This window comes from Daphnia magna, unplaced genomic scaffold (assembly GCF_020631705.1).
Source record: "Daphnia magna isolate NIES unplaced genomic scaffold, ASM2063170v1.1 Dm_contigs127, whole genome shotgun sequence".
Classification (NCBI taxonomy): domain Eukaryota; kingdom Metazoa; phylum Arthropoda; class Branchiopoda; order Diplostraca; family Daphniidae; genus Daphnia; species Daphnia magna.
The window spans coordinates 199,699-227,565 of NW_025533132.1; the positions used below are offsets into that span (position 1 = coordinate 199,699).

Genomic DNA, 27,867 nt, shown 5'->3' on the forward strand with positions numbered 1-27,867 from the left:
ATCCTTGAAAATGAACAAGTCTGCGTGACAATTTGGCAACGTCGTCGTGGGTTATGCGATGCATCCCCGTTTCTCGGTTGAACCAATGAAGGAGAAGCTTTCTCATCACTCCAAGACAGCAGAGGTGCATATAGTCCAGCGGGAAATCCAACACCATGTCGAGGTCCAATTCCTCCAGCACAACTGTCTCCATAGCGTGGAAATCCGGACACGTCCTGTCGATAAAGTTTTCCTGGGTCCGTAGAGGAGCGTCGATATCCGGAAATGTTTCTCTTCCACGCACCTTGCCGGGCTTCTTGTAATACACTCCGTTTGTCTTTCATTTTGGGCATGCATTTTGCGTGGTATGCCCCCTGGTCCCGGTGATGAATGATATGGCAGGTGAATATCATGTAAAACTCCATATTTTCACTGTATAGTGTTGCTCGCCGTAGACGACACCATCTTCTTCAAGTTTTTTCACCTCGTCAACGACTGGGCGCAATAACTCATTTGCGCACTTTGGCTTGCTAGGCCCGCACTAAACTCCAATGGGGAAGAGTGAGTGCTGTCCTCTTACTTTCCCAAGTATTGGCCAAAACGAAGTGGTACTGCTTTTGAACAGTGGTAGACCGTCCACGTTGACTAGGACTTTTAAGGAAGTGTGACGAAGTTTGGCTGTCTTCAGGTGATTTAAAATCCCCTTCTCCAGGCCGAAATGGTAATACGTACCGTTAGCCATTCCTTCGAGGAAGACAGGTCTCGGCATTTTTAAAAGTATACGGGAGTCTTGTGGTAGAGCGTCAAAAATGTTCTTCTGCTTTTTAAGCCTCTTTGCTTCAAAAAAAAAACGATGTTGCTGCGGCACTGGATGTCTTGGTTCTTGAAAAGAATTCCGCCCGAAATTGACGTAGTTCGGTTGGGCCGTCAATTTAATTTTCTTTAAGAAGTAAAGCGTCAAAATCAGGTTCCGTGAAGTCAACAAGATCAGCCAAATGTGAAGCGTCATCTTCGTCGCTAGTGGTCTCGATTGGTGAGAAGTAACTCGAGTCCGTGTAGTATTAATTACATTCTGGAGCAACACTTTCGGAAAACGACACATTTTCCATGCGGATATCTTCTGGGCTGCTGTCAAGTCTGGTATCGTGAGCTACACCATCCCCCTCTTCTTCATCGGAGCTGTCATCAGCTTCGTCGTCAGCTAAGTGGTCCCACCAGGCTACTAATACTCCTACATTTCTTCTAGGAGACTGAAATGACTAGCTGCAGGAGTATTAGTAGCCTGGTGGGACATGCAACATGCGCCACCAGTGGTCGAAAAATACAGCTATAGTCGCTCTACTATAATAAGTTTTCTATGGAAAGGAAAAACAAAATTAGGGTCGTAGAAAGCAACAAAATTCAGGGAATAAAAGTCGGGTAAAAAATAATTTGATTACACAAGAATAAACTTGACCTTATTCTTGTAACGGGGGAAAAAATTACAAGTTCGTGCGACTTTTTGTTTCAAAGATATGCACGAAAGAAAAAAGGGACATTTTTGGGGGGTACACTAACAAAAGTAATGGCGGCGCGAAACTGGGAAAAGGGGAAATTTTGTACACCTGAACGCACATATACCGTTCAGGATATAATACGCTCATAGATTTCCAAACATCAAATAATAGCAAACTCATCGATAAGTATGCTTATTTTTTTTAATTTTCGTATCTTTTACGCCTGATCCGTAAAGTTAAAAAAAAGGGGGGGACGTAGTGCCATAAGTGTCCATGTAAAAAGGGACGAAAAACGACAAAGTGCACAATAATTTGGGTGGGTACTCTATATTACCTTGAAATGAGCAAAATAAAAAGCAGTTGCAAGTATACATACACTTTTTTTAAATAAAAAGGCATTAAGGATATACATCACAACTTCAAAAGAGAACTATCATATCCACAGAAGTTTATGACTCCTTAGAAAATAATCATTCTCTCTTCTTTATTTTAAGACGGAAGAAAAATTAAAGACAGATAAAAACTTACGCCAACAAAACAAAACTTAAGCCGGGCGCCATGACATACAGTCCTTCCTGGAAGAAAAACAAACGAGTAGATATATGCCATATCTCGACCCTAATATAAATGTTTGATGTTTCTTTTAAAAAGTAAAAAAACATAAATTAATTTAGGAAAAAAATAACATAAAAACAGTAAGATATTTAAAATTTATCTCTTCCTCATTACTTTATGAAAAATAGTTTATTTCACAGTTTTGAAAAATTATATATCTTATATTAAATCTGGCAACATCTACATATAGTGTCCTAGTGCTGGTCTCTTACGAAAAATTTCGTCCACCAAATCGTCGCCATGCTCTCTTGTCCCACATTGTGAAGATTTCTTATTCTTATAATAATTTCTTTTAATTGGCAGAAAAATGTACAATATTTTGCGATCAGTAGAAAGTATTGATTTATGAAAAAAGGAAGCAAAGGTGGTGCAAAGGGAAATACGTCTCCAATTGGTAAAATCTCTTGCTAATCCGTTAAATATCATATTTTCTTATTCAGATTTCATTCTGCATGGGCACTATTTTTTCCACCGCATGTGAAACAGAAAATCATATTGTTTGTCTTATTTGGGCTCACATAATCTTTTATTTTTTCTTTCATTTGTTTATTATTTTGGCATATTGTGCAATCAAGGGATTAGAATTTACATTAAGTGGTTGTGAAGTTGCAGGTGGGCCTGCTGTGTTTTTCTCTTTCGTTCATTTTTTGGGGAGAGATTTTGTTAAATGATTGCTCTTATTGCTGTTTGATTGTGATAAGCCTTGGCTTATTAAAAGAAACATTTTTATCTTGAATTTGTGGATTTTATTTTTATTTTTTAAGGATGCAAGGTTTGGATTTTTTTTCCTCGACAGTTTTTTAAATTACTGATTTTTGTACTCACACCATTATGCTAATCTGTTTTCACACCAAACAGATCAAATGGCGGAGCACAAGCTGATGTTGGTGGATCTGTTAATGGACGAGGATACCAATATGGTAATTGTCTCAGAGACATAAGCAGTGGACGATGATGAAATTTATTGTCCGCCACACGAAGTAAAGGGAGCTAAACTTCAAAAGTGGTACCGCCTTCACATGCAGCCAGATCCAACAACTTAGAGACGGTATCCGTTCAGGCTCATCCGTATGTGCGGTAATATACCGCTATCTTTTTTCAAGTTTTTCAAGTTTCTCTCTTGCGATGAGTTTTCTATTCGATGTAACTTGTCTCGTTTTTCATTACAGAGAATTGGGCTGCGGCCAAAAGCTACGAGGTTCGGCTCGGAAAGAACCCAGATTCAGAGCTGAATGCGGATACGGAGGACCCCTTGGTCAAAAAAAGAGAAAGGTACCAGAGCGGTACAGCTTGCCGCCAGCCTCTGGTATACCGCTGAAGAAGCCAGCAAATCACTTACTGCTGCGCAGATTGAGCAAGACATCGTCCGACGAGTCCCATGACCCGCCTTACCTTAGTATTGATGCAACCTTGGAGAAGCTGCGATGCTGTTACCGCATCCTCAAACAAACCAGTCTCGGAAAGTCAGGACGATATGTTTGAAATTGGATCAGACGGTAATGCTGGACATCGTTCGTTTTGTATACTCACACAGCTTATTGATTTTTTCCGGCCCAGATTCTGGTACCAAAAGCCCGGTGCTAAATTCATCAAGCCAAAGTAAGGTGATCCTTGGTGTAAAGCAGACTTCCATGGTAGCCGATTGTGGTGATTCGACGATCAAGTCGGTTGTAGGCAAGACTGTCCCATCCAAGCCGTCTGCTACCTTAGAGAGCAAACAGGCTGTTGCAGTAGCCAATACGGAGAAGAAGAAGATGGATCCTTCTGTTTCTTCAAAGAAGGCTAGCCCTGTATCCACTCCTGATGTTGCATGTTGCTCCATTATCCAACCTTCAAATCGAGAATGGAAGTCATTGTAAATTTAAAATTGTCTATATATCATTATGATTCATATGCGAAACTTTTGTTATCATTCACCAGGTCTCAAACGGATGCCAACGCTTGTCAACGCTTCAAAGGGAAAGAGCATTAAGAATTCGAAAGAGTCCCGCAAATACGCAGATGCAGTCGTTGAGAGGTCCGTCTCTCCCCTACGTCCGTGTCAACTTGCCATCAAAGAGAATGTTTCGTATAAGCCACTGGAGGCTGTAAATACGATGGTGAATAAGCCAGAGAGCATCAAATCTGTCGTCAAGAAACCAGAGACCGCAGTTCCGAAATCTTTCAGCCGGCCCACTCCTGAACTTCGTAATAGGGATGTCTTAAACCATGGCGTCCGTAAGTTTGTTGAGACAATTTTTTTTATTTACTGCAATACTAAGGTAAAATATTTGGTAAAGGTGCAAACCCTATTGATGACAAGTTTCTGAAGTCATGCTGAGGAAAGTCATTAACATAGCGCGGATGATGCAAGAGCTCCTCGTTAATCAAAGCCCTATCCTCGTTTTCATTGAGAGAACAAATTCTGTGGCGACGGAAAGAGATTTCTTCCCGTTTCCTGTCGACGATGAGAAAAACTTTGCTTTATTCTTAGTTCTTCTCGAAAATCCGGAAGATGTTGTGAAACTCGTAAGTTTTTTTGGGGGGGAGGGGGATTTTCTGTTATTATTTTATTTTATTTTTAGATGACTGGCAGATTAAGTTCACTTGGAGGCAACATCTTGACGATCGAATCTGCAACATATGGGCTGCAATCATTACCGACAAGTGGGGTATGTCCCTCTCCTGGGCCGGTCGTGACCCTAGCAAGTACGCCGTCAAAAAAAAAAAGCTGTTCCATTTCATTTACGGTAAGATTTTAAAATCCTTAGCGTTTTTTTTTCATTTAATCATTTTTAAAACTTAAAAACAGATTTGGTCCGCTCAAGCATCGCTTATACGAATGCCGAATAGACAGCAGTCAAGGAAACCTCGAAAAACTGGATCTACAAAGCTGGCCGTCGTTATCTACGAGCTCAAGCAGCAGCCGAAAAGCGGACTTTTTCATCTTTTTAATACAGATTTCATTGTCTTAAACTAAACTAAAATAACTGATCTTTATGAGAAAGGGTTGATTGCCAAAAATCCTTTTTTTTTCGTTGTTTCCATATAAAAATGTGAACGCGAGTGCAATTCTTAATACGATTTGATACCGTACCTGGTATCAGGTCGTATTTATATTTGTTCGTTTTAATCCGGACTTCATTGCCTTAAACATTTGATACTTCAGTGAGAAATGGTGGAAAACAAAAAATCTTTTTTTGTTTGTTGTTTCCATCTTAAAATGTAAATGCGATTGCAATTACTAATACGATTTGATACCGTACATGTTCTTGTCATCACATTAGTTTGGTGTACCCGTGTACCTGCCCTATGATAATAATACATTTAATCAAGTGCTTTAAACAATCCCATTTTATATGGATGGCATTTATTTTATTTTCGATTCCATAAATGATATTTAATAAAGCTATATAAAAGAAAAAGAAAAAAATAATAGTTTATTTTACGGCCGACTTCCGATTTATGGGAGTGTTATTCTGGTCGTGACCAGAGAGTCTTGTGGGTGGTAATATGGAATAAATAGGGCACGCCCAAGTAATTCCCACTGGTTATGACCCGGGAAAAAAAACGTAAGCAAGTAGCAACTTGGGCATAGCTTGTGCTAGCTGGGTCCACTTTAAATTTTGTACGCGGTAGTTCCGCGGTAAAGTCATACTACCATTATCGTGGCATTCGATTTGAAATACTATCGTTATCACGGTAGCACAAAAAGAACAAAAACGGCGATGATACTTTTTACGCCATCTAGCGATTATTGTAAAAATTATTTCTATTGGACAGCAGACGACCCTTAAATACAATCAATCATTTTTCCGTTCGCTCAACAACTCGAACGCAAAAAATTGTACAACGAGGCTATAGCCTTCATTGGAGATCCATCAACCAGCATTTCCAGTCTAATTAAGTATTCAGCAATATGGGAAATGCTTTTGAAATACAACACTGCCTTGTCCTTTTCTGCTTCCGTTGAGAGGCTTTTCAGCGTAGGTGGAGCTAATGTTTCAACTAACGAGGAGCAGTCTACCAAAAAAAAAAACTGTTATGTCTGCAAGCTTACAATTAGCTATAACCAAATCGTGGAAAAAACACATGATTTGCATAATAATTGTATGTGGTTTGAATATAATAATTTTTTACTGCCGTTATCGTTGCCGTTTTACCGCGGCAAGGGATTTTGTCTGACCGTGGTAGTACCTCTAGCGTGGTAATTTTAAAAACGAAGCCTCTACCACTACCGCGGTACCGGTACTTTTAAAAAGTAACCTTCCAGCCCTGAGTTTAAACCTAGAGTGACTTTGCAAACTTGTGATTGGCGCCTACGTTATACCTTCTTGACAGTATAAGGATGAATTATGTTGCAATGTGATTTTTATAACTAGCAACTTTATACCCGGCCATGGCCAGGAGGTAGATGGCGCTAGGATAACGGAATATCTGTTAAATGTGTGTTCATTGTGTCTATTTATTGTTAGGTCTCACCATCACAAGCCTTAAGTGAGAGCCCACACAAACCAATGGATTATTATTATTTATGTGATTGGAAATGTAGTTTTACTTTAAGATACCTTGGCCTTCATCAATACAACTTGGGTGGCGAGATCAATTGCCATGAACTCTCTAACCCAGCCATCTCTAACCGCCTGCTGCGATTCAGAAGAAATGCCCTTGTATTGTATGCACCAAGGGCGTCCAAGTGGTTTTGATAACTTTTGGGTTCGACGAAATACATGAATATAACTGGGAAAGAAATTTTGGGAAAAATTGGGCAACAATCTAATCCGTGTTTCCACATAGAATTGGGAATTGAATAGGGACACTCATTATTCAAAAATTATAACTTATCTAAGTAACGAGTTTTCGCATCACTAACGAGCCCATTTGCATAGTCGGAACACAACATAGTCTTACACTAACACAACAAACTAAACAATTAAGAACGTGAAACGAAACCCTAACTTTTTCAGCGAAACTTTTAAATTTATTCATATTTCACACAATAACAAAATACAGTCATAGCAGACAGAATCGGCCGTCGAATGATGCGTTGCGCGATAAAATCAAATGCGAAAAAAGATGTCGAACAGCCCTATACTGTTTTTATTGGTTATCTTGCTAAGAAGATTCTAACGGAAAGGAATCAACAAGTTCTTTTATTCTTCGTAATTACTGTCTTGGTCCAATAACAGTATTTCCCACACAGCACACTGACGTCTTTTAAAGGATATTTATTAATCCTAACGGCACTACTACGATTTCTTTGTTCTGTCCTAAAATCCTACAATTACGACTTAAAGATGATTTTAGCAGCAGTTCATGACCGACAAAAACTGCTATAATACACGGATTCTTATGGTCACCAAAGCTCTCACTTTAGCGGTCACTGGGACGACTTTTTGCTCTAAAAAAACGCTAAAAATATTATTCTGCCACCGAATTCAAACACGGGTCTCCCGCATGACAGTCGAGCAGTTTACCATACATGCAACATTTATTCATGTTATAGAGATTATCAGACTGAGAAATTATACAGTGAAATAATTTTGGCTTCCATAATTCCGAAATGAATTTTTGAATAAAATTTAGCATTTGAAAAATCGACACTTTGTGCTCTTTGACCAAAATACCAGAAGAGAAACATAATTGTTATGAGTTTCGATCATTGGACTCCCACATCATAGACAGAGCTTCTTCTTCTTAACCTATCACTATGTATTGAAAAAAGAAATTCCAGATTATAATTTCATGTGGTGTACGTAATTCTTGCAAAATTAAACCTTAACGCTAAACTGTTATGTGTTGCAATGCGGCTTTTAAAGAAATGGAGAAAAGGAAGGGACCGTGGCTTAAGTGCGTCCTCATAACGTTCTTTGGTGGTCCAGTACTGCACGTCCTAGTAAGACAGATTTAGGATGAGTTACTGCATTAAATTGTTATGTGGGTTCTCCGTCTAGCTTGCCGAAGTGAATCTTCTTTGCTGGCCCTAATTTTTACAAAGGTACACCCTAGTCCATAAATATATACCCCTGTTGAAAATATTAACGAAATACAGGAGCTGTGTATGACAGGTTACTTGTAAAATGTATTGTAGAAACTTGAGAAGAACCTTTTACAATATTACCTTTCAGATAAGAAGATAGTTGAGAGAGTGTGGGACTATACGTAGGGAGACGACTGAGGAAAGAGAGGTACTAAACAGTATGTTTCCCGAACGAGTGCATGTCTTTTGTTTGTTTTCAACAAGAAGTGCTAAACAGCATCTTTCCTACAGGTGTGTGTCTTTTTGTCTCTCCAACAACCCCCCCCCCAAAAAAAAGGCGCGAAAAATAAAAATCGGCTACCGCTGCAAAATTGTTTTTGCGCATAGTGTTATGCATCGGCACAGCGAGTATACAAATAGTTAGAAAAAATTTTTTCGTCACAACACTACGCATACTTTCAATCAACTGACAATAACAGCAGGCGCAAAACCAATTTTGTTGTGGTACTTTTATTTTTCGCGCCTTTTCTTGGGAGGTAGATATTTATTACCCGGGATATAGATATTATTTGACTAGGGTGTACAAATATATCGAAATTAACAATAATATGCTTTGTGCTGCACTTAAAACCAGCGCCAAGCAAAGTAGACGATGTAAAAAATTTAGGACAACATAGATTGTTACAGGAAACATACAGTGCTTGGTTCCAAAACCTCACACTTATGAAACACACATCAGAAAGACTGAAGAACCAGAAGCAGATTGGACTTGATACCCGTGCCATGTTCGCAAAGGATATGGTGAATTTCTTGCTGTAATTTTTTAAATGTGGTATGTTAATATTAAACAAAACTGTTTTTCAGATTCATATGATACTGCAAGGAGATACTTTACTGAAGCAACTGCGAACTCTAAAATAATCCCTATCGACGGGTTGCCCACTCTTTTTCTCGATGTGCAGTCCTCGAGAAATTAGAAAAACTAGAAAAAGCTATAAATTACGGAAATTATGGAAAATTACGGAAATTTCATGAAAATTCAGGAAATTTAAAAACAAACCTTTAAAAACGTCTAAATATGATTTTTTTTGTTATAAGTTATACTGGTGAATTACCCGTGAAATATCATTATATTATTATATGTTCTTGACAAAATGTCATTATTGTGAAGAACTCTTGTTATTACGTAATTGTCAACGCTGTAATCAATAATTCAATTGCAGACGACGATTTTCTCATCACGTGAAAGTGAAACTAAATTTGTTTTCTTGAAGCAGTATGTGTAGATACAATGGGCGATCAAGACGACTTTGACGTTTCCAACCTTCTTAAGAGAAATGGGCTAATTTTGGCGCCACATCTGGTTAATATTCTAAAAGACTTGAGATATAACAACCTTAGAACTCTAGTTCAAGTTGAAGAAGCAGAACTGTTTCAAGATGCTGTGATTGAGTCCTTTGGTGTAAATCAAGAGTACTTGGATCTAACAGATGAACAGAAAAAAGCATTACTTGGCCCGAAGTGCTGGGAAAACCCAAGTAACTTCAAATTTCAAGCAGGAGAAAAGGCTGCAATTTCGTCTCTGAAGCCTCTATTTTTAGAGTTGTTGACAAAGATGCCCCTAGTATTCCCAATTCCGAAGCACAGCAAACATCCCTTAAAAATTCCATGAGGACTGCCGGTCCCATTCCTTTACACACTGCTTCACTGACAACTGCTAAGAATGAGACTGTATATGTTACGAAAAATGAAATTGAGGCCCATGTCAATGATTGTTGCAGTAAAAGAGGAAACCTTATGTATAGCCCTGAGGACTTTCATGTAAAAAATTCCAATGTACTATACTGCAAGCTCTGCGACCACGGATACAAGTTTATTCTTGGAGTTAATGGCTATTGGAAAGCAACTATCTTTCTTCAACACATATCCTCAAAGCAAAGTCCTTCAAACTCAGGTATGACAAGTTTCATTTCGTTATTGACACAAATTTTTTTATTTAAATTTAATTCTAAAGATAAACATAGCAAGCAGATTGGACAAACTCTTAATTTAACGATAGAGAAGACCACAAAAGAGAAGAGGCCCAGTGTTGCAGGGAACTCAGGTTTTTTTTATTCAAAAGTTTTTATATTTAATCATTGTAAGTAATTTTTTTAAATTGTAGATCAAGTCTGTTTGCCTAAAAAGAGATCTGTGACTGCCAATGAGACGGGAATGGATGCAATGAAAAGTGATACTATTATTAATTCACATTTTCATTTTATCATTAAAGATTTTATTCTTTTATAGATCCGATGGTTACGATTAATCAACCCTTGAGCAGTGATGAAAGTGACCAGGAGAATGATCCTCATGACAGCCAAAATGAGAGCAAGGCAAATGATAAAAACAAGAACTATGGCAGTTCTAGCAACGACGAATCAACCGAAGAATCGAGAAAAATTAACGACTCAGGAGATGAAGAACTGGCCAAGGAGAAAGAGGCAAGCAAGAAAAAGAATTGTGATAAGAATAAAAAATTTGCAAACTGCCGTCCTGTTTGTATTTAATTTTATTATCCAATTTAATCCATTAAGCGTTAATATAAATAGTCAAATGGATGCAACAATTACAATATTCAATGAACGTGATAATTAGGATGTCGTATAAGCAGCCAAAAATTAATAGTCATAGGTTACAAACTGAAATTACATGGACGTAATCAGATTGATAGACAATAAATGTCGCATTTTCCCATCCGATTGCCGTTTCAAATTTTATGTTTACTGGACGTTATCATTTAACGTTCGGTAAACGAGACATTAAGATATCCACCCTACGTTGCATACGGGTCAACAGTGGATATCCAAGCCATCCAGTTGAAACCAGCCAGCGATGTTTACTGGATGAAAACGTGCTAGGAGGGTTACTATCCTTAATTTTTCATTTATTTATCACAACAGATTCATGTCAACGACATCAGTTTACCTTTACCCTGATTTAAGGGGCTGCAAATGAAGTCATCTGGTAGTAAATTTACTTTGAAAAAAATTATGACCAGTATCTTTCGTCGTAGATGTCTGTTGGGTTGATACCCAATTTTCCAAAGCCATGTTTCCCTCTCTTCCCTTGAGACCGAAGAGGATTTCCTAGAAAGGTTGAGGTTCGTACGGTGGGCCGAAAAAAGTGTTTTCATTGGCTGGATTCGAACATTGGTGCCGTGTTCGCCAATGTTGAAAAGCTCTACCTAGTTTCAGAAATGGATCTACCGCATCACACACTGCATGCTCTACCAGGAAGGAGCCTGCATTTACAGATGTTTGCCTTACTTTCTTTATTATTACTGTAAATATGTTTTGCGTTTATTTATTGATACATGCTTATTATTCATAACGCACAAAATGGAACAACTGTAGTCTTGATATGAATTGATATGAATCTCCCCAGTACTGCTTTGTAGTGAACTTCCCGTGACACATTGGTTGAAGCTTCCACCACTATGAATTATTTTATTCCCCCCGAAAAAATGTTGTACCAACGTGAATGCTTGAATGTAATATTTCTCTGGCAGGATCAATCTGGCGTTAACAATTATATCATGGAAAGCTGAACATTGAACAGCAATAATGGGGAGATTCAAATAACAAAAGAAGTTCTACTTCAATTTGGTGCGAAATGATAAACACGGAATTAATATCAATAAAATAATAATAAAGGAAGTAAACATAGTGTAGATTCAGGTTGGTTTGAGGTAAAGCGAAAAGAATGTGAGGGGGGAAACCCGCGTTGGAAACCAAATAGAGGCATTAAAACATGTGTGGCCTACGTTCGAATCCAGCCTACGGGAATCTTATTACCATACAATTCGTAATTCAGTGACATAATGAACCCGTGTTCCAATCCCATTCGAAGATTTCACCAACAATATCTTGAAAGCCTGCGTATACGAGCCAAGTGCTGGAAATATAAATGTCACGGTAATGTATTATACCTGTTGTTAAAGTTCAACCAAGAGAAAATAAGATGACTTGATGCTTGTTTTATGTATCAAGTGGATTATGAGGTCTCAATAAATTTGTGTTAATTTATAGATATTCGATCGTATTACGGCAAAAAAGATTCCACTTTCACGGAATTGATATATGGATCGGGCATAATATTGCCACGTACAAGACAACGTCTATTAGCTATTTGGAGTCGGGGGTGGTTCACTCCCTCAACCCTAGATAGGTTAAGGAATAAGGGGAAAACTTAAACATAGTTAAGTCGTAGTTAAGTGGTATAGTCCTAGTCTCTTCGGAGATCTGTCTGATAGTGAATGTGAGCCAGTCGTCTGCGCCGTTGTTCCGATTCGGCCAGCGGCTTGCTGAGCATGACCATCGAGTAGTGAGGCGAAGAGAATACCCTCCCCCTATCCGTGTGAGCGTGACAATATTAACGTAAGTTAGTGCTTGGTACCTTGTTTAATGGTTGTCTTTAATTTAATATTTTCTGTAAGGAATACATATTTCATTACTGTTACTGTTGCATTGCTTTGCAACTGCTTACGTCTTCATCAGTAAACTAAGGGAAGCTTTTCTAGATGGTAGCTTAGTCGCCTCTAAGGAGCTTTCTTAGAAACCCCTAAGGGTGGGGGTGGGGGGTGAGGCACCAAATCTTTACAATCCACCTCTATAAAATAAATATTCTTATAATATTATAAAACGTAAATTAAGGACAAATCTGTTTCGTATTCAAAATGAAATGATCTTGTGGCATGCACCATTAACTCACCATACTGTTCTTTTTGTTCCATTATTATTTAGAACCTCTCCTTTTTTACATCTGTTTTACGTTGCAGTTATCCAGAGGGCGATTTCATTTCCCTATATCAGAGTATTCCTGCAGTTGTTAATAGGCCTATGGGGTTTTCAAATACATGTAATTACAAAATCATTAATTTTTTAATTTTTTTGGGAGATAAAAACAGCTAAAAAAACCAACAGTAAATCAAAAATTTAATAGAGGTTGTTCTGCCTATTTCAAACCATTCTACCACCTATTCTATTTCTAGTAAGAAAACCGCTACATAAAGGCCTGCTTGCTTCTACCTTTCAAAAAGTTTTGTGAGTTTGGGTGTGAAATCAACTTTGCTATTGGCAAGCTGTAACAAGCTAATCCGGTAGTCTCGGACCACTAGCAGCTAGCTAGCGGCAAATTTTTTCCAAAATGTTGAGAAAATAATATCAAATATTTCAAGCCCTAGTATCAAATTAAATGTCGAATTCATTAGCGGGAAATAAGTAGTTCTTCTGTCGGAATTTATTATAATGATTATTTATACTAATCTCTTTGTCGAGTTTTAAATTTCCAAGCATGCTTTACATTCTTAACGTTGAATTTTGTGATTCATTGAATCGGTAGCAGTCCTTCTGTCGAATTCTATTTCTGCATTCAATTTCTACTAGAAGTTTTTACTGAATTTGAAATATACTAGTCCTTGTGTCGAAATACCTTCAATCGTTTCACTATAAGGTCTATATATCCTTGTGTTGAAAATTTGTCCTTATGTCGAATTATTGAAAATCCCTGTGTCAAATAATCCTTGTGATGTCGTCCCAATACAAAAGACTGAAACAATTGGGAAGGTTTATGTTTCGGGTTTGGAGTTAATTTAAATTTTGCACCTACATTATAAAGTATAACTGCAAAAAGGAAAAACGTAAATAACTGAGAGAATAACTGACACGCTGCCTTTTTAAGTGGAGGTTCTCTGTCTATAATACAACAAAAAAGCAAGCAGAGTTTAAGGTAAAATGAGGACAGGCTGTTATTCACAAATATAAAGTGAGGCGGTTATAAAGTGGGTCATTCGGGGCAACGAACCTAGGGTCAAATCAGGGCAAAGCTTGAGAGAAAAGGGCAATAAAAGCAGCATGTCCAGTTTTACCGTTTCATTACAAATTTGATGGCCTGAACACAAATTTGTATTTGAATTTGATTTGGTCGGCGGATTCTTACAAAATTTGGCATGAAAGATGCCCGGGTTAATTGGCTTGAGAGAACCCAGTCTGTCGTAGTAAGTTGAGAGAACTGACTAAGAATCTGGAAAAGGACCAACATTTATATGAAGAAACAAGGTCATTTAAGGTTAGTTATCGCAATGGGATTTGATATTCTGCGTGCAAATGTCGCACCTTTGTGAAGAATTGACAAGTTTGAAGGCCAAGTAGAAGGAAGGTTGAAGGCCAGAGTCATCGGATGGTCACCTTGGTGGAAGAGGGGAAAAGGGTTGTAAGCGTGGGAAATCAAAAGACGAATGTAAGAAACTCACCTGTACATTTCTTACACTATCCCCATTTTAGCTACTCATCAATAAACCATCTGTTCCTGCGCAAAAAAATGCTTTTGGTAACAACTGATCGACCCAGCCAATATCTCGCTAGCCATGGAAGCCTATCATTATATCTGTCCCTCGCTTCATCCACCGAATTAGCCCGTCGAGTTACTTTGACGATTAAGATAGGGGCTGCTAGGTGGTAAGGCGAAAGGAGGAGTGAGGGGAGAAAGCGAAGGGCAGTATGGTGGAGAGAGTGTGTCGAACGGCCGCGGTTGACACGAGCGTAGAGGTCTGGTTTCCATTTCGTGTTGTCGGATTTTAACTGATGCACGTTTGCACGTTTTGAACTGCAAGCACAGCCGTCCTGCGACATTTGGTGTCAAACGTGGGATCGATCACAACTGAAACGCCGTCGCTTTTCCTTTCACGTGGTTCATCAGACAGGTCACAATCGTGTACGACCATCGTCGGTACATCGTAGACATTGTAGTTTAGACAATCTTTGTTTCTGAGAGACAAATTAATCCCCGTTACAGTGTATGTGTTTTCTATGTTCATTTAGTCTTTTGGCGTAGCTGACACAGAGATCGTACCTGTATTGGAGAAGTGCTTGCCGCTGTCGCCAGTGTACTAAGTGTGCATGCGTGAGAGTACCAGAGGTTCATGGAAGTCAGAGACCAACGTGGATGGCTCCTCGCCTGCATCTATTTTATTTCCTAGTTTATAGTTGCTCCGATCTATCCTTTAAGATAAGGCTTCATTACAAGGAGCCGTCTACCACCCTCTGTGGATACCCTATATTCTCCGTATCAGCGTTTTTGCTTCACGGATGAAGTCGGAGGTTTTACTACAGTTTTCAGGATCGAGCTTTTGAGATTTTCCTCATGTGCTGAGGTCCAGTGAACGAATTGGGTTCCCTCTTTTTATGGTGATGGTTAAGATTTTGTGTTTTTGTATTTTCCCTGTGTCCCTCTGCCGCGGCTTTTGATAATTCCATGTATGTGTTTGGGTCCCCTAATCGTCTTTTTGCCTCCATTTTGTAGTATTCCCTCCCCCAAATGACTGTGATACCCTCCTGATCTGCTTTTAAGACGTACCAGCGTTCATCGTTGATCAGCTTCTTCATCTTCAAGCCTCATGCTTGAATGCAATGGTGGAGAAGTTGTTCTCTATTTTACCCTTCGGCACTGTGGTCGAACAAAGCTCCAACGAGAGGTCTTTTTACTCTTTCAGTGCCTCGGGAGGCTCCAAACATCCTTGTCAAGCGCCGCCCCTACGTCATTGCAGATTATTTCATGAAACAGTTCCTACCACCTTGCCCGTTTTGATCTTGTCCTTCACTCGGCACATAGCGAAGAAACTGCCACCGGCCTGCTGGGCCCATTCAATGGTTGTTCCGTCCCGTTTTCCCGCAGGGTTGGACTGTTTCCCACCGGTTTAGTGTCCAATGGGACGTCGCTGATGGTGGGTAGGAGGGTGTGGTGGTGGTTCGTGTTGTTGGCAGACTGAAGTAGTGGAACCCATGATTTACTCTGTCCTCCCCTTGTCTTCGTGTGTGGTGCAATGTATCGCTGATCGTTTTTTGAATGTGTTAAAGCTATAGGTTTCCACAACTCAATGGTGACGGTTGCCAAAGCCAGTTGGAAATCTTGATATCGGCTGCTGGTCTGTTCTTAAAGTTGTTTTCATTATTACTGACTTCACTTTGGAACTATCTCTCGTACGGGAACTATTATCTCCCGAATTATATATCTTAGTCTTTAATACTATATTACTGACTACTTATTATAAAGATTGGTTACTAAACGTATTCCCTGTGTCATATTATGTCTTTAAGTAATCTGTTTCAACAGGTTATGGGCCCAGAACACGCGAGTAACTTGTAATATACAATATACAATTTATTTCTCACGAATCTTTGATATTTAAATATTAAAATGCATGCAAAAGTTAGCAAATGCGGTTAAATATGAAAATTAGCTAAAACTCCTCAACCGTTAGCCGCCCTTTGAAAATATTTGCATGCCGAGCTCCCCTCCTCCTTCCCGATGAAGCCCTAGAGTCAGATTCACAATTTACCTGAACCAAAATAATCAACGGTGACGTCTTGCGGCAGACGGTCCATCTGCCGGCAGTCCATCTTGCGGCAGTCCATCTGCCGCAAGACGTCACCGTTGATTATTTTGGTTCAGGTAAATTGTGAATCTGACTCTAGGGCTTCATCGGGAAGGAGGAGGGAATTTTCAAAGGGCGGCTAACGGTTGAGGAGTTATAGCTAATTTTCATATTTAACCGCATTTGCTAACTTTTGCATGCATTTTAATATTTAAATATCAAAGATTCGTGAGAAATAAACATTTTACTACAGTGAGAACTTAGGAATGATGTAAATCCTGGTAATTTTTATTCAACTAGCAATGGCACTTCCTACCCACAACGCATTTAAGGACGTTGGCCACATCGTCAAGTTTAATGGAGAAAATTACAGCGATTATCGATGTGAATTTCTGTCCATGATGGAACAACTCGGGATGAAGACCATGGTTGATGGACCAGAAGGAAGAGTTGAAATTCTTCCTACAGTAGTAATTATCGTATATTTCTAGACATTTTATCATTGTTTCGCATTTTGAATCGCAAGAAAATTTGTCTTGCTTGTACTCGTTTGCTTGGTGTTCAAACACTCAAACATGAAATCATTTACACGTTTGCCTGGTGTTCACACACTCAAACTTTTATACTTTGAACTGAATGGGTCTTCTACATGATTTGCCTAGTGTTTTCTTTACACTCAAGCTTTACATCATAGAGACAAAGCCTGAAACGTGTTTGCCTTGTGTCCACACACTCAAACATTTCAGTTCAAAGTACTCATTTATTTGATTCAGCATATTCAGTTGACAAGTCTGAGCTATTTCCTAAATAATTCAAACAACACAAGGTGACAGTGACAAATAGTTCAGTTTATTTTTCTTTCAGGTGAGAAACGACAATATCGTGACGAACCAAGCTGCAATTGACGCCTGGCTGTTGAGGGACGTCACCTGCAGAAACTGCATTCTCGCAACAAACGAACAGAATCAAAAGAAAAACCTGGATGGACTTTTAACTGCCAGAGAGATGTGGTTAAAGATCGAAACTCATTACGCATCAAATGCTGCTGACCTGGAGAACAGTTGTTTGAGTCTTCACAATTTCAAATACGATTCAGGTACCAGAACTGATTTTTATCATTGAATAACAAACAACTGTTTAAACAAACTAACAACAAAATCCTTTTGTAATCTGCCTTTCAGGGAAGGACATCATGAGCCACATAAATGGCGTTCTTGCTTTTACAAACAAACTAAGAGAGATTGGCAAACCCATGCAAGAGCTCCACATCATCAATATAATACTCTCATCCTTTCCAGAGTCCTATGCCAGAGCAAGATCGAACTGGAATACTATTCCAGTTGCGGAAAGAACGGTTATCAACCTAACCGGGAAACTAAAGGCCGAAGAAAAGATTATTGCCTATTATTCAAAGCCAGTCCAAACTGAGACCGCATTTCTTGCAGCGGGTATGAATATTTCTAATAATCAACGTTATTCATAATCCTGAGAGTTTTTTTTTAATGCGTGTCTTTGTTTTTCAAAGGACAATCCAATGAATGGAACAAAGGGTAAAATGACAATGCCACACAAAATACTACAGGGCAAGCGAGCAACTCGAGACATACGAATTTTCATAACAAATACGAAGGAAGAGGAAATTTCCACAAAGTGAACAGAGGTCGAGTCGAGAAACACCGTAATTGTAGGGGAAATTTCAATCCACAGGGGTTTTCCTACAAAACTCCAAATCCAGACTCCTCGTCTACTCCAGCTGAAAACGCCGATCGAGAGTTTGACTGTTTATTCTGTGAATTGTACACCCACAAAACTAAGGATTGCAACAAGATGAGCAGAGCCAAGCAGGCAAGTCAACACAAATAAAGCATTCTCTTTAATATGCAAATGACTGTATGAACTGAGAACTACATCGTTCAAACACACAATTATAATTGCAAATTGTTTTTTTTTTACAATGCGCAAGCAGAATCCAGATTCTTTTCGAGACTTCGATTGCAATTGGTGTGAAGTGGATACCCACAAAACGAAGGACTGTAGGAAAATGGGCAGAGCGAAAGAGGAAAATGGAACTGACCATGACGAAGACAATGCATTTCCGGCATTAGCCTATTACACGGCTAGAAGTCCGCTCGACTGGTTTGCCGATTTTGGATAACACAACATATGACCTACAACAAACTTCTATTACGTAACTACAAGCCAGTCATCCCAGGTGACTGGATAGTCACTGGAAAAGGAGGTACCAATTTAGCCGTGCATGGGCAAGGTGATGTGCTCATGTGCAGTGTGATGACACAGGTGATTTAAATGCCGATCTGCTTTTTAAAAATGCCAATATGCATAAAGTGGCATTAATTAATTTCTCCTATTTCTAATCGACACAGATTGAAGGGATTGAAAATAACGTGATCGTTCTAAATGTTGCTTTTGTGCCAGAATTAGGCACAAATTTGTTTTCAATAGTGGCTGCATCTGAAGCAGGGATGACTGTTTCATTTATCGATAATCAAGTGAGCATCCACAATGAAAATTCGCTAGTGTTTATTGGCGAAAGAGCTGGGCGTACTCTCTACCATCTCCACGTGAGTTCCAAAGTTATTTTCGAAGACTTGGCAAAGGCAGTAGAACTACTTGAATGTACCCCCATTGCACATCGACGCTTAGGACACGCCAACATGAGGACAATCCGGCGGATGTTCAAAATGAACATAGTTGATGGTCTTAACCAACGTGACATTGAAACAGAAGGCAACGCTGACCAATGCAGTGGATGTGCCAAAGGCAAGATGCATCGACTTGTTTTTCCTGATGGAAGACGGAAAACGTTTTTAATTGGGGAAATAATTCACTCCGATGTGTGTGGCCCAATGTCATACACCTCTATGGGAGGTGCACGCTACTTCGTCATCTACAAGGACGATTTCAGTGGGTTTGTCACCATTTACTTCATGAAAAAGAAATCTGAAGTATTTGCTTATTTTCGACAGTTCGCAGCCCTCGTAAAAAACCAGACCGGAAAAGACATTTCAAGACTTAGGACTGACGGTGGTGGCGAATACAATAGCACTGAATTTAAGCGCTACCTTGAAGAGAGAGGAATTCGCCACGAATCAAGTTGTCCTCACACTCCAGCCCAAAACGTAGTTGCAGAACGGGCAAATCGGACAGTCATGGAATCAGCCCGGAGCATGATCCACTGAAGTAACACTCCTCTATGGTTATGGAGTGAAGCAGTAGCTTACGCGGTCTACATTCTAAATATGGTCCCTTCGAAGGATTCGATCGCAACACCATTTGAACTTTTCTACAAGATTAAACCCGATGTATCAAACATCAAGGTCTTTGGCACAAGGACTTTTGTCTTCATCACAGATCAAGAGAGATCAAAAATAGAAACAAAGTCCGTTGAAGGAATGCTCGTCGGCTTTGATGAGAATCAAAAGGGATACCGGGTCTACATCCCCTCCGAACGCAAAGTTATCATTAGCAGGAATGTTCGAATTGATGAGACCGTCATGTACAGTAAAGAAATGGACAATCCAACTGCAATTGCTTCCCTCATTGATTCTCCTCTTGACCCATTCAAATACCATGAAACTGAACAGGTAAGCCACTAACTTGACTTTACTAATATAATATAAAATACAACAAAAATTCTCATCTTTCATTCAGAATCAAAACAACATGGATGAGCCTATGGATATCGGTGAAGTCTTGCCGGACGAAAACATTCCATTTGCTATCCATATCCAAGCGCCAGTCAACGATGAATTCGCTCCGGATGAAGCAGATGATAACAACAATGATTTCCAAACAGCTACCGACAATGACTTACTAGTTGAAGATGTTTTTACGCAGGACGCACTGCTTATTGGTGAACAGCCAGCTGAAGCTACCGGAATCGAAGCGGAATTATCTCAGCAAATTATACCGCATGAGAATGCTCCCTGCCTCCGCAGGTGAACCCGAAATCCGAAGTACACTAAGAAGATGAAACTGTATAAAGGATTGCCAAAATCAGTCAATGATGAGGATGCTAACTTGGATATGGCGTTGAGTGCAATGATATTGAACCATGATCCCTCGAAACCTTTCACTCCACTCAGTGTGCTTACCATTGAACCGTACATTCCAATCAGCTATAAAGATGCTACTACATGCCCGGAAGCTTCTCTCTGGAAAGAAGCAATTGAAGATGAATTCCAGTCATTGATGGAAAACAACACTTGGAGGATTGTGCAACTGCCTGCCGAAAGAAAAGCCATTAAGGCAAAGTGGGTGCTTGATTACAAACCAGGGTACAAAGATGTTGAACCTCGATACAAGGCGCGACTTGTTGCTTGTGGCTATGCGCAGCTATTCGGCGTCGACTATTTGGACACATATACACCAGCACTACTCTATCCGACTAGTTCTTGCCATCGTCACGTTGAAGGACCTCGAAATGATTCAGCTCGACATTAAAACCGCTTTTCTTTATGGAGAGTTGGAAGAAGAACTCTACCTGCAACAACCCGAAGGCTACGTCATTCCAGGCAAAGAAAACTGGGTCTGTCGCCTCTTAAAACTATTATATGGCCTCAAACAAGCATCGCGGTGTTGGTACAGCAAGTTTGATGATGCAATCCTGCAGTTAAACTTCAAGCGATGTCTCTACGATCCATGTGTGTATTACCGTACCACTCCAGGAGGAGAGTACACTATTCTCGTAATATACGTCGACGACGGACTTGCTTGTAGCAACATGCCCGGAGTACTAACTGACATTGTAGAATTTCTTAGAACTCATTTTAAGGTGAGATCTTTAACTGCAAACCGTTTCGTCGGACTCGACATTACAAGAGACATCCCAAATAGAAAGTTGTTCATCAGTCAACCTGATTTCGTTCACAATATCTTGAAAACATATAACATGCACGAATGCAACCTAGTTAGTATCCCAGCTAACCCGAATCATCGACTAGTACCTTCAATGTCCCCAACATCAGATGAAGAACGTCATAAAATGAGCAGAATACCATACCGAGAGTGCATCGGATCGCTGATGTATCTTATGGGAATGACACGAGCAGATATTGCTCTAGCTGTCAACCAGGCTTCAGCTTATGTGCAGGATCCAGGAAAAGAACATTGGAAAGGAGTCAAACAAATCCTGGCCTATCTTGCTAAAACAATTCATCATGGAATCTGCTACGGTGGAAACCCAAACGCTGCATTACTTGGGTTCACGGATGCCGACTTCGCCGCTGATCTTAAATCCCGAAAATCCACTACAGGAGTTGTGTTCCTTTACAACAACGGCCCAGTATCATGGGGCAGTCGACAACAGAGAGCAACGGCTCTCTCAACGATGGATGCAGAATTCTACGCCGCTTCTGAAGGCGCCAGAGAGTTCATCTGGATCAAAAGCCTCCTACTGGAACTCGGAATTGATGTTGGGCAGGTATTGATTCGTTGCGATAGCAAATGCGCTATTTCTCTCATCCACGACGGAGAACATCATCAAATAACAAAACACATAGACGTCAAGTACTTTTATGTACGCGACCAACAAGACCTGGCAACATTGCAGTAACTCACCTACCCGGAAAGGATCAACCTGCTGACATGTTCACCAAGCCATTACCAAGACCTGCGTTTGAAAAATTCCGTGAACTCATTGGAATCCAATCAGCCACGGAGTGAACAATTTTCCTTTAACAGGTTGTGAAAATAAATTTTTGGTCATTTATTGAATGATTGAATCACAGCTATAATACAAAATATTTGACATGCACACTTAAATGTTTAATTCTTTCAATCCTGTCTTGAAATCTTCCGTACCAATCCATTCAATTGATTAAATTTGAAGTCCATCTGACTTATACGTTAAGGGCAAATTAAATTCCAAAACAATGTAATGACATCGATACAGTGAACTGGTCAAGGTGGGAAGCATTTTTCCACATGTTCTTAACAATATAATTCCAAATGAAATTATACTCTACCTAAAGTACCTGGTGAGATCCATTACTAAAGACTGAATTATACAATTCCTATTTGTTCCGAAGAATTGTAAACAAATGATCTGTTAACTTAAATTACCAATTGAACTGACGTTTGGAACCTATACACAATGACTGTTGCAATGGTTTATCGATCCTGCGACTATAACTATGACAGTCAGACATGCTAACCACATAGACATCCAACATGTTTTGTTGACTGGTGATGGTGATATGTGAGTAAGGTAAATTCTATGAACAAATAAGAGTTAATAAATGGTAATAAATGTACAGGATAAAAATATACACACACATATATAGGTATGCTTGTTGTTAGGCACAAGCAATACGGCAAACTCAGAAGTGGTGAGTTCGATTAGATTTTTCGGATAAAGTCTATTTTACCCGACCAAATATACTTTATTGTTACTATACTTTTACTGAATTCAGAAACCAAGTATACTGAACTGATCTGTATCTACTTGTAAACTGAATAAATGTTCTGCTTAAATTCCAATGTTGCCAACTGTTGGAATGCAATGTTGCCGTCATTAATTGGTAATATAGATTAAATACGTATATAGATATTGCAAAATATTTATATGGAGTCATTACTCTACTAGCTCAGTGTTATAGCACTGGATTGTAAAAAAAAGGATCTAGGTTCAAATATAGTTGTTTGATGTATATTTATTATTATATGTTTAGTATTCACTATATTCAATTGGTTATTAAGTTGATAAAGTGATTCTAGTATTTACTTTATTAGTATTACGACATTTTAAAAAGTATTGTTTAGTTAAGTATTGTAGGTCTATGATAATTAAGTTAGAAATTTTTTTACTATACTTAATTAATTAATATTTAGGGGTGTGTTGTTACTTAATATTAGTATTGATTCAGGTATGGCTACTAATATATCTATTTTCATGAGTTCCTCAAGTGATATTATTAAGAGTAATAGTGAAATGCTTGAAAAGTTTTATTTCAAATGCAAAAAAAGGAGATCCAGTTCTAAATCTCAAATACCATTTGATGAACTGTGTTGGACATCTTTTACCATAACAATGATTTGTTCTGTGCTTACTCCAATGGATTTGTACAAATACTTAGTGGAAATTGGATTTATTGATATCAGTGTGTCTTCGTATTGTCTTCAGTGTTCTGGGCAACTAACATTGGTAATTATTTACAATAAGCTATGTACTAGGATATTAGTTGTATTATTTACATTTATTAATAGATTCCTTCTACTACTGTCATTGATGGTTGCCAACTGAAATGTAATAATATAATTGGAGTTAATGCAATCAAAACAAAGTTGTGTTCTAAAAAATTTACTATTAGAAGATATTCTTGGTTTCACAAATCTCATCTAACGATTCATGAAATCTTAACACTAACGTATTATTGGTGGAGTGAAATTTCTCAGAAGTATGTGGAAAATGATTTGGATTTAGGTATGTTTATGTTTTATGTAGGTAACTATGTTTTAAGTTACTGTGTTATACTTTAGTTCATTACTGATTCATATGTTGTCTTATTCTGTACTTAAATTTTTTTGGTATACCGAATATGATTATACTGTACTACATTATTTATTGTACTATGTTTGCTATACTAACCTATATTATGTTATGTTATACTATACTATACTATACTATACTATACTATACTATACTATACTATACTATACTATACTATACTATACTATACTATACTATACTATACTATACTATACTATACTATACTATACTATATTATTCTTCTATACAATACCTCTTTATAGGTATTATATAAGGATACTATTTCCCCTCTGTCTGCTACAGCGATCTAGACTGGTGTTTTTTAGCTCCCACATATTGTATCACAGTTTCGTGCATATACTGTCTACCTGCCTTATTTTGGTCTTACATTGCTACGTGAAACCTGCTGCTCATGGTGAAATACATTTTAAATTTTAAATTTCCTCGCTATTTACGATGCCAGAACTACCAAGAAGTCCCCCTGGTAAAGCCATCAACATGAGCCAGAGCGATGGTGGCGACATCTCTGTATCAGACTCGGCTACTCAGCCAAAACAAACTTGTCACTTCTGCTCAAACCCGTATAAGGGAAAAAAGACTCTAAGTTCTGCGGCAAATCGTGTTTTTCAACAACACCGAAGCCAATAGCAAAAGCGCCCCAATCTTAGCTAACACTCTGTTTCAAGGTATTATTCATGCAGATGAGTCTGAAACTTTTTCAACCCCCAAACACAGTTCTCCTAAAGCTGTCAACAAGTCCAAGCGCCCACTATCTGCTAACTCAAGTCTGGATGGGTCTACTCTTACGTCCGGCCCGAAAAAATTTCGTTATGAAAACTTCTCCAGTTTCACTGATGGCCTTGAACTCTCCCAGCTGGACTCTCTACCAAAAGAAGAAATCATATCCAAACTCAATGCTGCTCTTGACTACGCCAAGACTCAAACTGATTGCATCTCTAAGCTTGAAGCTGAATTGGTGGATGTCAAACTCGCTTTTGCCGACTCGATGACCCTTTGCTTCATCAATCAGAGTTCTGTACCCATGGCAAAGCTTCCATCTCTTGGTCCTATTCTACCAGCTGCACCTTCTTACTCCCAAGCCGTTAGAGGAAATCAGGCGCCTATCCTAATGGCCAGCTACGCCTCATCTACCAAGCCTCCTGACCGTATTTCTCTGGCCGGAATGGAGAAGCTCCTTGATTCCGGCGCTGGTGGCCCGGTTCCAGCGTCAGTCAGACAAAAGGACAACAACATCTTCGTCCGGCTCAACGACCCAGCTGACCTTGATCGTGCCAAATCTATACTGGAATCCAAAGCTGGTCCTGACAGTGTAAATATTTTTAACTCTGTATCTCGTCCTACTAAACTGTACCCTGCTGTTGCATTGTTTGTTGATTTGAGCTACCTGCCAAGTTTGAAAGATGAGTTGATGTTGAGGAACTTTGGGCTAAAAGGTAAAATTGAATCGGTGTCACAATTGTTTTCTAAACCTAACTCATCCAAGGGCCATGTCAAAATTCTTTTCAATTGTAAAGAAGCTCGAGATCTTGCCATTCTTAACGGTGAGGTTGATTTTTTCAACACCACCGCCCGTATTGTTGAAATTCTTTTAGACCGAGAGGTCCGCCGATGTTTTAAATGTCAAGGATATGGCCATGTTTTAGCGTCATGTCGTGCACTTAAGCCCAGCTGTGGCAAATGTGCTGGACCACATCTCACTAGAGACTGCTCTAGCAAGATATGGAAGTGTGTGAATTGCAAAGGTGATCACCAATCTGGTGATCGGCATTGTCCCTCCCAAATGAAAGCCGTGGCGAGATATAGGATTAAGATGGAGCGAGCTTAATGCCAGACACTACTGTAAATCCTAATTGCCTTTTCAGGTGCCTGCAAGTAAATCTTCGGCATTCGAAAGTTGCATCTGCATCCTTGGCGGAGGTGATTTTAGAAAATAAAATTGATGTAATCCTTATTCAAGAACCCTATGCAAAAAACTTAAATTCTCCCATCGTTTCAAATATTCCTCCTGGCTATATGTCCTTTCACGCTCTCTCCAACGACCATGCATATGGGTCGGCTGTCCTTGTCAGGCTCTCTCTTGCCACTAGCTTTCGGGCAGTATGTCACAGCCATTCAAATCACATTGCGGCCGTTGATTTGCACACTCCGCATGGCACCTTTCGTTTTATTTCAGCCTATCTTCGTCCTTCTATCAATGATGTAGTGACTCAGTTTAACACTGGCATCGGTGGCATTCTTACCAAGCTGTCAATCGTTGCGGTTGACTCAAACGCCTTGAACAGAATCTGGAACAGTAAATGTACTAACGCTAGATGGACAGATTTGGAATCGGTTATTTCAGATAACTGCCTGCAAATTTTAAACAAGCCATTAGACCAACTTTCGTTTCTCCTGCTGGCACCTCCTTCCTCGATCTTACGCTTGCCGGGAGCTCTGTCAAAACTTCTCGCTGGTTTTTTCCATCTATTTCTTCCATGTCTGATCATCCCTACATTTATTTTGAGATAGATCAAAGGTCAACTTCCTCCACCCTTTTGAAATCTGGAAGAACTAATGGCCGTACTCCTCATACATCCTGTATTAATGTGGAACTATTCCGTGGCAAGGTCTCTGCTGCTATCGATCTTCTTGCAGTGCAATCCTGTGAATCGACTCAAAGCATCGACTTATCGATTGTAGAGTTATGCGCGCTCATTTCTTCCGCTGCTGGTTCCTCTAAAACAAACAAACTGTTTGAGCCTGGTGCTCGTAATATGCCGTGGTGGTCTAAAGAACTGTGTGGTCTTCGTTACAAAACCCGACAGTCCTTTAAATTGTGGTCAGCCCAGCGCACAGAAGTAAACAAAAACGCGTTCAAAGTCCTAAAAGCTTCCTACCAGCGAGAGGTTTGTAAGGCTAAGCAATGTGCTTGGAAACAACTTTGTAATTCCAATCCAGGGAGTAGTGACCTGTTCTCTGCCCTAAATGTTGCCTCTGGGAAACTATCTTGTATTGGTCTCCCTTCCGTGATCTGTATTGATGGGATTGAGATATCGGAACCCTTGGTCATTTTAGAAAAATGTGCCCAGCACTTTTTTCCTAGACCTGCCCCGTCTGAGGAGGCTCATCTCCCTGCCGAGGAACTAACAGAGTCGTATTCTTCTTCATCTCATCACCCCTTGCTTAACTTCCCATCAATAACATCTGAAGAACTGGCATCGGCAGTCACCTCTATTAATGTTAAGTCTTCTCCTGGACTTGATGTTCTCTCCACGGCCTTGATTATTTCCTGTTTTACACTGATATCTGGTTATCTTCTGAAGATTATGAATGCTTGTTTTTCCCTCTTCTACTTCCTGATGTGCTGGAAAGCTGCTAAAGTTGTCATTATTGGCAAACCTAACAAGCCTGCCTACGATTCCTTGAACTGTTTCCGCCCAATCAGTGTAATTAATACCCTAGCGAAAGTTCTGGAAAAACTGATCTTGAGCCGAGTCAGGTGGGTGGCGTCTACCCATCAATGGCTCAGTCCAAGTCAACACGGATTTATTCAGGGTAGATCTACTGAATCGGCAGCACACTCCCTGATCTCTTTTTGTAAATTTTCCAACCTTGCAAAGTGTACTACAGCCTGTGCCTTTTTAGATATAAAAAGTGCATTTGATGCTGCGTGGCATCCTGCCATTATCTCAGCCCTAGACAGTCGTAATTGTCCACGCTACCTGACCCAACTAATCCTCAGCTTTCTATCAGATCGCACTGCATTCTTCTTTCTAAACGAATCTTCCCTGATTGTGAATGTTGGCCTTGGTTGTCGGCAAGGTGGTGTTCTCTCACCCTTCCTTTGGTCAGTTTTAATTGATGATGTGCTGCGTCTCTGCTTCCCCTTCATTTC

At 39.4% G+C, this 27,867-nt stretch overlaps 1 protein-coding gene, 1 long non-coding RNA gene and 3 pseudogenes across 2 annotated transcripts; 4 read left to right on the forward strand and 1 right to left on the reverse strand.

The window, feature by feature from the left end:
- Window positions 1–2,953: 2,953 nt before the first annotated feature.
- On the forward strand, window positions 2,954–3,515 carry LOC123466907 (annotated as a pseudogene).
- A 5,825-nt stretch (window positions 3,516–9,340) lies between these two features.
- On the forward strand, window positions 9,341–10,686 carry LOC116933829 (annotated as a pseudogene).
- A 9,460-nt stretch (window positions 10,687–20,146) lies between these two features.
- On the forward strand, window positions 20,147–20,425 carry LOC116933830. The gene has a single exon (XM_032941517.2). The coding sequence runs from the start codon at window positions 20,147–20,149 to the stop codon at window positions 20,423–20,425; it is 279 nt and encodes a 92-aa protein (XP_032797408.2).
- A 1,750-nt stretch (window positions 20,426–22,175) lies between these two features.
- Window positions 22,176–22,908, reverse strand: LOC123466906. The gene is made up of 2 exons (XR_006641569.1): window positions 22,760–22,908; window positions 22,176–22,698 (listed from the first exon to the last, which is right to left on the reverse strand). It is a non-coding gene; the product is annotated as an uncharacterized LOC123466906 (long non-coding RNA).
- Window positions 22,909–24,483: 1,575 nt separating this feature from the next.
- Window positions 24,484–27,560, forward strand: LOC116933828 (annotated as a pseudogene).
- The last annotated feature ends 307 nt before the right edge of the window (window positions 27,561–27,867 follow it).

Bases quoted from the DNA above. Each gene is read 5' to 3' on its own strand.
- LOC116933830 (XM_032941517.2), top strand. From the start codon at position 20,147: ATGGATGAGCCTATGGATATCGGTGAAGTCTTGCCGGACGAAAACATT.